Genomic DNA, 12,808 nt, shown 5'->3' with positions numbered 1-12,808 from the left:
CTTCCTTGTCTACTCCTCATGCTTTTACACTCAGTTCAAACATTTTCTATACTCAGCTCAAACAAAAGTTTCAGGAGAGTGGCATGAATAAGAAATTGGAGTTCTTGTATTTAAAGGACTTCATAGCCCAAGCGCATGCTATGTTATATTTAATAGGATAAAAGGAAAACTACATGCCTAGTGGACTATTTATTAGTATTTACTGTGATTAACTAAGAATATGAAAGCCAGATTTGATGTAGATAAGCTACAGTGCCTTTGATACTCCCAATGTATCAGTTTTTCTCAGTATTTTAAATGTTCACTCGGGTATTATTGTCATGTTAATATTGTTAATTTTATGTATAGGTAATTTTAGGGTTTTGTTGTATGGGCATGAGTGATGTTGTCTTACTGACTTCTTTATATCCAAGGTAAAACCCACTGATAGCTGCCTCTTCTTTATTAAATGCTTCGATGACACTGTCCATGGCTTCAGGGTTCCTAAGAATAGCCTTCAGCAGACAAGAGAGGTAATTTTATGGATTCATTTATCTTTCATAAAACTTAACATTTAAGAACATGAAGAATATAAGGTAGGCTCAATATTAACATCTAACATCTTGTTGATTGTACCTTTTTAACGGGAGTGATTATATGAAACTTTTGAAATTTGGCTTAGGAATTAATTCCTTATCAACATGTACCTGCAGGTATTTTCTGTTCTTCTTCTTTTTTTTAAAATTTTGCTTCTGTGAATGTAAGAGGCCCCTATTAGTTTTGGAAAAAAGCCTAAATGATTATTTAGTCTACCCCTGAATTTATAGGTGAGGAAAACTGAAGACCAAGATTGAAGTGACCTCTCAAGCTCATGCAACTTGCAAGTAACAGAACCTGGCTCCAGCCCAGGTGTTCTGATTTATTACAGTGTAATTACACTGTAATTTTTTTTTTTTCCGGTACGTGGCCCTCTCACTGCTGTGGCCTCTCCCGTTGCGGAGCACAGGCTCCGGACACACAGGCTCAGCGGCCAAGGCTCACGGGCCCAGCCGCTCCACGGCACGTGGGATCCTCCCAGACTGGGGCACGAACCCGCGTCCCCTGCCTCGGCAGGCAGACTCTCAACCACTGTGCCACCAGGGAAGCCCCTGTAATTTATTACAGTGTAGACTCAGCCTTTCTTTGTGGTAAACTGAACAATAGCAGCAAGCAAGAAATAGGGATTGATGTGACGGAAATTCATTGTGTAGTTATTTAATGGAGACTCCATATCCCTTTAGATCAAAGCAATATTCGTAGACTTACCTTGTTTTTTGTAAATTATGTAAGGGGTTAAAAGGATCTATTTTCCAGAGCGGTTAACTTTGGCCTTGCAGAGAACCCTAAACAATACAAAACGTGACTGTCCCAAAATTTCATAAAAGGGTAAGATTTGACCCTGAAAAATGCTGCAAGAAATGAGGTAGAAGTAAGATAGATATTTTTAGGTCAAGCATTCCATCTTTTTGTGAAATCACTAATTTTTTAAAATATTTGTTATTTATTTATTTATCTATTTATTTTGGCTGCACCGGGTCTTTGTCACGGCATGTGGGATCTTTAGATGCAGCACGCAGACTTCTTAGTTGCGGCACACAGACTTCTTAGTTGCCGCGTGCATGCAGGATCTAGTTGCCTGACCCGGGACTCAGCCTGTGCCTCCCGTGTTGGGAGTGGGGAGTCTTACCCACTGGACCACCAGGGAAGTCCCACTAATTTTTTAAAAACATAGTAAAAGTTAAAGCATCAGAGTAATTGTTGGCTCTCTTAAAATGGTCTGTCTTGCGCTTATGGCAAGTTGGTAAATTGTTTCTGGATGCATCTTATACAGTAACTTATTCAACAGTGTTGAGAACCTATAATTCTAAGTGCAAGATTCTCCACCCATTGTTTAGTTTTTATAATGTGTTTCAGTATTAATATGAATGAATATGTAAACTTATAGATGGTATTTTTTAAAGTATTGGGAAAATTTTTTATCCAGACATGTCATGGACAAGAGACCTGCATCATTATTTTGTTGGGAATTTTTGTTTTGTTTTGTTATTTTGGGGCCGTAATATTTTTTTTTCCTCCACGTACATTTTATTCTTCCCAGATTGTTGTCATAATATCTGTTTTGAGTAAAAGTGTGTTTTACTTTTATTTAAATCCTTGTATTATTTCAGGACTGGCTGGAAGCAATAGAAGAGCATTCTGCTTACAGCACTCACTACTGTTCCCAGGACCAGTTGACAGATGATGAAGAGGAAGATGCAGTTTCTGCTGTAGACTTGAAGGAATCCTTAGAGGTAAATAGGAAAACCTGACCTGTATACCGAACTCTATCACTCAGGTTTTACCAAGAATTTTTTTTTTTTAAATATGAGGTTTTGAAATTAAGATTTCTCACAGCAGAAGTAGTATTACTTTTCCAGTAATATTCTCATGCTACTTACACTGTCTCTGTTACAGTAATAACTATTAGATGTCTCAGTAAATAGTCTCTAAAGATAGGCATGTGCCTACGTGTATCATTTCTGGTTAAGATTTTTATGTTGTAATCAGATTGTCATTCTCTTTGAAAGCTGCCGCCCCTAGGGGGAGCATGCATTGCTTGCCTTACTGCCCTTTATGACTTCACTGTATATTTCAGATATAGTGATAGTGATACCTTTCCTGGTCTGTAGTTTCATTTAAAAGCACCTGTAATCTGTAACTTCATTGATTAGAGGTAAGGTAAAGCATCAGTAATGAATGGAGAGGCCCTCATCTGAAGTGACATCAATGCCTCATCCATAGAGAAATACCAACATAAGTAGTTGAAGTGAAATAGCTATTTTTTTCTTGGCATCAGTTTTCTGGCTATACCTTTTAAATGAATGGGTTTGGAAGAATTAGAACTACGAAAGGATGATGTGTTTCAATCTGAATAATTATGTCAGAGCATATGAATTTGCCTACTAAATTTAATCTTTTTTTTAACATCTTTATTGGAGTATAATTGCTTTACAATGGTATGTTAGTTTCTGCTGTATAACAAAGGGAATCAGCTATACATATACATACATCCCCATATCCCCTGCCTCTTGTGTCTCCCTCCCACCCCCTAGGTGGACACAAAGCACCAAGCTGATCTCTCAGTGCTGTGTGGCTGCTTCCCACTAGCTATCTATTTTACATTTGGTAATCTTTTTTTTTAATGAAATGAATTTATTGCAGGATTTGAATGTTTCTAAATCAACAACTTTAGTGAATTTAAGTTCGCTAATACCTAAGGAGTTTTATTGGGGACCTATAACTTTAAAGTAAGAAAGAGATTTTGACACTTTTGATCCCTAATCTTAATTTATGATGGAACGTTAGAGAATTTGAGCCCTTCCATGTTTTGCTGAAGACATTCCCCAGTAGTTGACTGTTGCTTTACCAGCACTCCTTCTATTTTAAGGCCGAATATGGTGACAGCCGTAAACATAATTTTCAGATCAGTGAACTTTGCAAAAGTAACATCTACCAGAGCATCTAAATAACATTAAAACTGTTCAGGTAAACAAAGAAGGTTTAAATATCTCTGGCCAAAATCATGTTAAACAAGTAAAAAATAAAGCTGTGCTAAATATTTTAACTTCTGGTCAGGTTCCCTAAGTGAAAAGAAATCTTTCCCTATTTATCCACCCTCAATATAAGGTAAATGATAAAACCTGGAAGGGCTTACAAAGCACAACAATTTCCCAGGATTATGGTAATTTTAAGACCTATTTAATGGAAGTTACAGGTAAAATAAAAGCATACTAACTTGCATATCATTAAAAAATTTCCTTGAAGAAATGTTTCTTCTTTAGCTCAATTTTCAAATTTTAGGGTTATCAGCCACAACTGTGCCTTTTACTTTATTCTTTATTTGAATATTGTGTTAACTTTAAAGCCCTGAGGTTTTTGCCTTCTAGATTTTATAGCACCTGAAGTCAATGAGAGTTTCAGCCAGTGTTAAGTACTTGAGGTTTTGCAGGTTATACAGTTATCTTTGTCCAACAGAATTTGAATGCTAATTCTGGGAATTCTGACTCTGTCTCAGTTTGTGGAGGTTGGTCAAAAATGGGAAAATCTGAAATGAACTTTGATGTATGTTGATGGGTAGCTTGTGGTAGACGGGCTCCAGAATGCCCTCGATCCCTGGGTTCTTTGGTTGCAAGGAAATACTCAGACCAATTTGTGAAATAGGCCTATTCTAGATGTCTATAGACTTTCTAAAGGAAATGAGGAGCTCTAGGACTGGAATGTTCTGAAACTTCCTGAATTAACATAAAATTAACCTCATTTCCTCAACATGCTTTTGGACGAGTAAGTAGATCTATAAGAAATTGGGGGAATGGGGGCATGTCCACACTGAAAAAATGACCATGTTATATGATGCTCTTGGTCCCACTTTAGCTCCACCTAAATGAGGGTCTCCAAAAACTTAAAACATTTTCTCTTAGCCTTCAGTCTGTCACTGCCTTGAGGTTAGGCCTACAGGGAGAAAAGTGTAAGACAAATCATAGAAATACTGGCCTTACAGTTGTTGCCTTAGTGGCAACTTGAAAATATTTCAGAAATAAAAATTGGAAGAGAAATTTAAGCAAGTATTGGTACAGAACTTCACTGTCCAATACGATAGCTACTAGATACATTTACATTTACATGAATTGGAGTTAAATGAAAAACTCATTTCCTCATTTTAACTAGCCACATTTCAAGTGCTCCATAGTTACATGTGGCTATCACCTTGGACAGTGCAGATATAGAACGTTTTCATCATTGTAGAAAGTTCTGTTGGATCAAGTTGGGGTAGGCTCTTAGCTTTGAGTGGGCACTAGGATAGTGGGGTTTTTCTTTGTTGACGACCTCTTGATTCTAATAGGCTCTGAACTGTACCTGTGTTGTAAGAAATAATGAGCAGATGATGCTAAATTTAAACCAAATGAGAAAGTAATATCAGATTTTCGTGACTGAAGAAGAAATGATTTCTAATTAAAGTGAATGTGCAGAAAGATGAGTGTACATCAACTCAAAGCTGATAGAGTGGTTGGTACGCCCATACAAGAATCAGGCAGATTTATATATATATATTGATATAGTTAAGATTTATAGCTAAGTGAAAAGGGCAAGGTGTTAAATGGTGTATCTAATATGCTTCTACATGGCAGAAAGAAAGCAGGGATGCACACACACATTTGTATAGGTTAGATCATCCCAGGAAAGATGAGAAATTATTAGCACTTGTTGCTTTGAGACTGGGAAAGGGGGAAGACAGGGACTCTAGGGCTGACAGGTACGTGAGGGAGAGTTGCCTTTCTCCGTGTATTGTGTTTCTTTTTTCTTTCTTTCTTTTAACTTTGTGTAGATAACTAATGCAAAATACAACATTAAGAAGATTACAAATCACCAGGTACCAAAGAGAATCAGTGTGCTGTGGACTGCCTTAGATTGAGGGAAGATGGAGTGTGGGGTTATCCTTGAAGTGGATTTGGCTGGAGTTAGGAAGATTTGGAGATGAGTACGGGGCACCAGTGCTTGCAGTGCTGGCTGTTTTCTGCAGAGGAAAGCTATCAGGGTTTTACAACCATTATTTTTAAAGTTTAAATCAATATTATTAAGGTACAATTTTTATGTAATAAAATGAGGGCATTTTAGCATCTTCGGTGTGATGTGTTTTGACAAATACCCTGTGTAACCACCGCTCCTATCAAGGTGTAGAACATTTTTATCACCTCAAAAAGCTCTCTGGTGCCCCTTCCAGACAGTGCCCTCCACTCCATCTCAGGCAGCCACTGATCTGCTCTGTCTTCACAGGCATTGTCAGCTTTGCCCATTCTAGGATTCCATCTAAATGGAATCACATCATATGTGCTCTTTGGTGCCTGTCATCTTTCACCTGTGGTGTTGTGTGTATCATTAGTTTCTTTTTATTTCTGAGAAGGCAGTCTGCTTTGGTTTTTTTTTTTAGTTGAAGTATAGTTGATTTACAGTGTTGTGTTAGTTTCTGGTGTACATCAAAGTGATTCAGTTATACATATACATACACTCTTTTTCTTCTTTTCCATTGTGGTTTACTACAGGATATTGAATATAGTTGCCTGTGCTGTACAGTAGGACCTTGTTGTTTATTTTATATATGGTAGTCTGTATCTGCTAATGCTTCGGTTCTTAATTAACCAAATGTGGATTGTCTGTACGTGGCAAGTAGGCTGGAATTAATGACCTCTCTCTCCTACCCGCTCCACTCCTCCCTAAATGCCCACCCCCTTGATATACATTTTTGAACTCTCTCATATGTCAGGGTTGATAAAGTAGTTAAACATCAACTTAAACAAAACCAACAGCGGAAGTCTGGGTGGGCAGAAGTAGCTGCAGGAGACCGGTGTCCTGATTGTGGCCCGGCTACTCAACCTGGGTGCCTCCGACTCTCTGCAGCCCAGGTCTGTGGGTGTGCTCCTGTTCTTGGGCTCTGTGCCAGATAACCTGGATTTAAAATACTGTCTCACTTCGGGTATTAGAACACTGCTCGAGTGGGATCTCATTTATGTAGTGTAAATAAAAATTAAAACCTAGGGAATTCCCTGGCAGTCCAGCGGTTAGGAGTCCACGCTTCCACTGCACGGGGGCACAGGTTTGATCCTGGTCAGGGAACCAAGATCATCCCGCAAGCTGCACAGCATGGCGAAAAAAAAATTAAAACCTAGAAAAATTAAAACCCGACATAAGGTGCATGGCATAGAAGTCAGTGAGACACCATGCTGGGCTCTGCAAAGAATGCATAAGTATTAACCTTCCTAATTAGATTTTTAGGCTTTTGTAATATAACCAGTAGCTGCTACAAGGAAATGATAACAAATTGAAGAATGTGGTTTTAAAAAATTGTATTAATAACCCCTTTCTGGGTTTTTTGCATCAATTAAATGGCATTAATTGTTTAGAATAGATGACACACATTTGTACCCAACTATAAAACAGTATGTGTTGATCAGATCTTCTCCAGCTGACCTATTGTAACTCTTAAATAAATTATGGATCAAGGGAACTTTTTTCAGTAACTATCAGATAGGCCAAGGGAAGATGAATGTAATAGTGTTTCTTATCTTTAACGGTAACCACAGGAACTATGATGTTGATCACAGATTCACAGTCTGCAAATGAAGCCAGTGCTTGCTTTTGTGCACCCAGCTAACTTTCACCATAGGAGAAAAAAGAGAAAACAGTAGCATTGGCGCACCGTGCGCATGGGCAGGGGTATTAAATATGTATAGAGTGAAAATGACAATTTTGTATTAATAAATTATGAGCGGTAACATTTGGTTGCACAGTGCATATTTTCAGTGGTCCCCAGTTGACTTTTCTCCTTCCTTAAACGTGTATTTACAGGCTATGTCTGGAAAAATGATCCAGCATACAGTTTCTTTGGTGTTTCAAACTGCACAGTGTAGGTATTCACCCTCTCCCTCTCCCCCCGCAAAAAAAGTGAATTGCATTTTTATGTTGTTGGAGCTCTCAAAATAGAGTAATGTACGTTTTAAAGAGAACATTGCTTGTCCCTAGTGTGGTACCACGAGTAATTCTGCTGTGGTTGAGCTGAGCTTCAGAAGCACTGAAAAATTTATAAGGTGAAAAGCATGCGTACCTATATCACCTTGGCACTTAGGTCTGATTTAGGGGGAGCAAAAGTGTTTTGGGGATGAGTCAGTTGAGATTAGGAGTACCAAATAGGGAAGATTCACAGGCTAAATGTATTACCCTACCTGCAACAATGTGAACCTAATATTGGTAAGATCAAGGTTCTCAGAATATTTTCTTATTGTCGTAACCAACCAACTTTGCAATGATGATTTTCTTGCTTTTTCTTGCTTCTTAGTTTCCTTTAAAGGGAAACTAAATAAAACTAACTTCAAAATTACATTGTTAATGTAATAAATGGTTTTATCTGATTTTTTCATTTTGGACTTCCAAATCTATACTAAGATGGGATGCAACTTACATCATGAAACTCTGTATTTATGTTTTGCTTTTAGGGATCTAAATATGTAGAAATCTCAAATTACAAGGAAAAATGAATGCTGTCCCTTATTTTTACAAGCTTTTACTTACTAAGAAGATGTCCTTATTGGTCTGATTATGTGAGGGCTGTGTGCGCTTAGATTGCTGAACGAAAAGCAGCTTGTGGTTTCCAAATGTTAGCACCATCTGGAGTTTTTAAGCAAAAGCAGTTTTTAAAATATATTCTTAATGGGTGCATTTTATAATTTCTCGATGAATTTAATGAAGGCTACTAAAAGTGTGAATAAATCAGAAATCTAACTCCTCAGATATATATTATGTAATGAGTTATTAGAAGTAATTAATGCAGTTGTATGGTACGTGCTTGACCTGTTGAATGTATTTAAAATTTAGATTTATTTTTATTAATCTGTGCGTGATTAACTAATGGTTATATTCAGTTTCTAAGGCAATTTTCTCTCACCTTTTTCTCTCTGTCAGGAATATGTCTCAATTATTACAGTGTATCAACCTATGAAGTAAAAGTTTTGATGGAAACATTAAAGCATATGTACTGTAAAAATCCTTTATTAGTTTAACTTTGTCTTCTTCTTTTTTCCTTTTCCAGAAAGCACAGATATGCCAGCAGAGACTAGACAGGGAAATTTCCAACTTTCTCAGAATGATTAAGGAGTGTGACGTGGCTAAAGGTAAAAAAGACACACCCCACACCCCACTCTTGAACACAACCCATTATCATAGATGTTCACCCTTTGGTTGACTATACAGTTTAGATAATTTTGGGGTTTGAATTCAGAATTGTATTTGAAAAAGTTAAAGTTAACCTTTTGGGGCTGTGAATTCGTTTTGGCTACGTAGTGAGACTGTTTATGAATCCCAGAAGACTTGGATTTTGCGGTCAAATTGTCTTGGGTTTGAATCCTTGTCCTGCCACTTATTAATTGTTACTTTTGAGCAGAACATTTAATTTCTCTGAGCCTTGGTTTCCCTATCTATAAAATGAAGGGGTTGGCAGTCTTTTGCCATTCTGTGAATGTATGTGTGAATTTGTCTAATTATTAATCTCCCTTTCAAAGGTAATTTTTTGTGCCTTTACTCTCCTTTAGTTATGAATTATCAGGAGTTAATTATAAATACTCCAAAAATCAAAATACAATCCAGTACAAAATACAAAATCCCAATATAAAATCCAATACACAAATTAGGTTTTGAGAAAAAATTATTGATTATAAATTAAACAGTTATCATGTTCCTTAGACTTAAGACTCTTAACAGTTGCTTTAGACTTTAGCTATGATGTGTTTATAAAGAACTCCACTAAAATATAATCAACTGAGTTGTCTGTGAGTTTATGATTAACTACTGATTTTAATCATGATCTAGTTTATGTGTGCCCAGGGAATGTGAAGAAATGTTAATATTAGAGTAAACTGAACATAAGTGTTCTGTATCTGTCCAGATATACCTTGGGCATCCCTTTACTTCAGTTCAACAAACACGTATTTATATCAGTGATGGTAGCTTTGGGAAGGACAGCAGTCAAGTCATTTTGATTATTAATTGCAAGCAAGGATATTTTATTACTTAAGGCTCTTCATCCTCAGTGGGCTTTTAAAATAATAACAGCTTCATTAGACATAATTCACATAAGCCTAGAATTCACCTATGTGGAGTATACCATTCAGTGGCTTTTAGTATATTCACAGAGCTATGCAACTGTGACCATCAATGGGCTTTTAAAATACCATCCTCACCAAAAACCATCAAAACTAAGCAGAGATACTAACAACATTTAAAAGATACAGAAACTGTATAGAGTGAGATGAAATATAAGGATTAATTTCTTTAACTTGGACCAAAGAAAGAAATTATATGAGAACTACAACCAAATTACATTGTTTTTTTCTTTTAAACCTTGAGTCAGATCTCTTGGTTCAGATCGTTGGTATGACATGTCACTCATAATGATGGCATGCATCATTTGTGCTCTTAGAGACATACATGATACTCAGTACCGCAAGAGTGATTTCATTTTGGACAGTGTCATCTGGGAAACTTTGAAATATTTGACTGTGATCTGACAATTCTATTTCATGTATCTACAGTAAAAGTCAGTGGGTTTATACATAAACAATTATGTATAGAAATTATGTTCAGAAATTATAGACGTTATTTTCTGAAAGATTGGTGTAGATAAATAAAACTACATTTTATGTAAATACTAAGTAAATAGGGTTGAGATAATTTCATGAATGGAATTGGAGTTTTGAAGGTAACTGAGTCTGCTCTTAATGCCAGGGATTGTACAGAATAATCTTGTACCATGTGTTTTATTAAAGGAAGCTGATAGATACACATCCTGTTCCCAACTGCCTCCATAGTTTGCCAGTGACTTCTCAAGATGAAAAACTAAAGTGTTTGTGGGCAGAGTCCAGCTCTTGTGGTTGAAATTGTTAGTTGTCTTACATTTTAGTACGAAACTCTATGAACATGAACTTTACGACTCAACGCCCTTCTTCCCTATTGAGTCTTCTACGGTACCTGTTCTGCTCTGCACCACCTCCATCCAAATCGCTGCAGCAGCCTGTCCTTTAGTCTCCCTGCCTTTGGGAACCTCCTGCATTCCATCCTTAAAGGGAATTGAATCGGAAGCCTTTCAGGAACTCTTCCAACTCAGATTCTGTGAAATACTGCATTATTGCTGCCAGATTAATTTTAGAAAGTTACTTTTAAAAAAAATTATTATAAATGTTTTTTTTTTCCTGTTGAGAAAATCTTTTAAGTGTCCTTGAAACTACAGAATAAAATGCAACCTCTTTATCCTGGCATTTAAGGACTTTCATAGCCCGATCACAAACTGATTTTTTAGCTTTATTTACAGTTCTTCTCCCCCGTGACCCCCGTAAACACTTTTGACCAAACACTGTGTCTTTGGTCTGAAATGTCCTCTATTAAAATAATGCTTTCGTTTTCATGAGTGGACCTTAAACCTAATTTCTGCCTGGATTAATGCCAAATTTATGTATCTGACATTGGCAACACATCATTCAAGGTGCAAAGAATGCTGTTTTAAAATCTCTACTATTTTATCTTCACCAAAAGCCTGGTTGCGAAAACAAATAAAATCACTCAAACTTATAAAACTTTTGGAAGACTTCCTGAAAGCCATGCAGTCAATCTGTTCTCCCTGACAACCTTAAATTTACCCTTAGGTGTAGCAGCCAGGTTTTTTTTTTTTTTTTTTTTTTTTTTTTTTTTTTTTTTGCGGTATGCGGGCCTCTCACTTCTGTGGCCTCTCCCGTTGCGGAGCACAGGTTCTGGACGCGCAGGCTCAGTGGCCATGGCTCACGGGCCTAGCCACTCCACGGCATGTGGGATCTTCCCAGACCGGGGCACAAACCCGTGTCCCCTGCATCGGCAGGCGGACTCTCAACCACTGCGCCACCAGGGAAGCCCAGCAGCCAGGTTTTGACTATTATAAATAATGTTGTATTGTACATTTATATTTAATCACATCACTTTATTACCATAGGATTCTTGGAAGTGGGATTAATTGGTGAAAGTATATTAACATTTTTGAGCCTATTGATATATACTGCTAAGTTACTTTCCAAAAAAGATATATTACTTTACATGCCGAGTTTAATGCATGCACTTTATTGCATGTTACTAAATGTATATAGTAAATCCCTGGTTAAAGACATTTGCATGTTTTCAGTTATCTAAAAGAAAAATATCTTAAAAGGAAAAGCACTTTTATTCAACCCACTTAAAACTCTCCTCAAAATTCTAGGCGTTGAGTAAATATTCTTATCACCACCTTGACTGTTGCCACCCCAGTCCAAGCCACCCTTGTCTCCTACATGCACTATTAAAACAGCCTCCTGACTCAGATCCCACCCTTGTCCCTACAGTCCCTGCCCCAGGGATCTTTCTAAAGCATCAGTGGGTTGATGTCCTTTGCTCAAAACATCCATTTGCTTCCAGGTCTTCTCACTTAGAGTGAAAGACAGAGTCCTTCTAATGATCTACAGAGCCCTCCAGTCCCCTCTCATCTCTGTCTTCATCTCCTGGTTCCCCCGCCTGCCTCTCTCCAGCCTCACTGGCCTTCTTGCTGTCCCTCAAAGCTGCCTTGGGCCTGGGCGGGTGTTCTGGCACCTCTGCCTGTAAGGCTTTACTCCAGGGTTCGCCCTCCCTCCCCAGGTCTCTACTCCAGCAGAACCTTCCCACTGAGGCCCTCTCTTGCCACCTGCACTGGTTTGCTCCTCCACAGCTGTTCTCTGCCCTGCTTGGTGCTTTGGGCCCGTGATCACTGTCGACTTTAGAAGTATTACTAGGGCTTCTTTGCCCTTGGCCCTCTGATTGGGTCCAGCAAATGGGAGATCCTGTGCGGAGATGGGTGGAGGGGTGGGAGGAGGAGCAGGTCGGGGTTACCCGGCTCCCTCCTGCAGGCTGTGGTCTAACCCTGCTGCTGGGCTCCACCCGGCCGCGGGCCCCATTCTGTGGCTCCAGCTCCTCCTGTACCTTGCCTTGGCCCTGCTGTCCCAGGGTGGTAACTGGCCTGCATTCCTCTCTGTTAGTTCGCTCACGCTCCTCACCTTTGAGTCATCTCTTTTTAAAATTCTTTTCAGTTACACTTTGACTTTGCTGGCTCTTCCTGCCAGGACATTCCTGATAGCAAGTCCCGGCTAAACTTCCAGCTCCAGCACTGGTTATCCCCTTCCTTGTGTTATTCTTCTCTTTGTCACTTATCAACCGTCCTATATATGTGTGTGGAGTT

At 38.3% G+C, this 12,808-nt stretch overlaps 1 protein-coding gene across 1 annotated transcript in view; it reads left to right on the top strand.

Moving 5' to 3' along the window:
• The window catches only part of OSBPL1A (oxysterol binding protein like 1A), a 207,031-nt gene that overhangs the window by 55,533 nt on the left and 138,690 nt on the right, over positions 1-12,808 (top strand). Inside the window, exons 12-14 of the mRNA XM_079718170.1 lie at positions 414-512; positions 2,187-2,309; positions 8,636-8,717. Coding sequence (XP_079574296.1) covers positions 414-512; positions 2,187-2,309; positions 8,636-8,717 — 304 coding nt within the window. The remainder of the gene's footprint in view (positions 1-413; positions 513-2,186; positions 2,310-8,635; positions 8,718-12,808) is intronic.

The sequence above is a fragment of the Hyperoodon ampullatus genome (assembly GCF_949752795.1).
Source record: "Hyperoodon ampullatus genome assembly, chromosome: 13".
Lineage (NCBI taxonomy): Eukaryota > Metazoa > Chordata > Mammalia > Artiodactyla > Ziphiidae > Hyperoodon > Hyperoodon ampullatus.
This window is presented reverse-complemented; position numbering and strand designations above follow the sequence as displayed.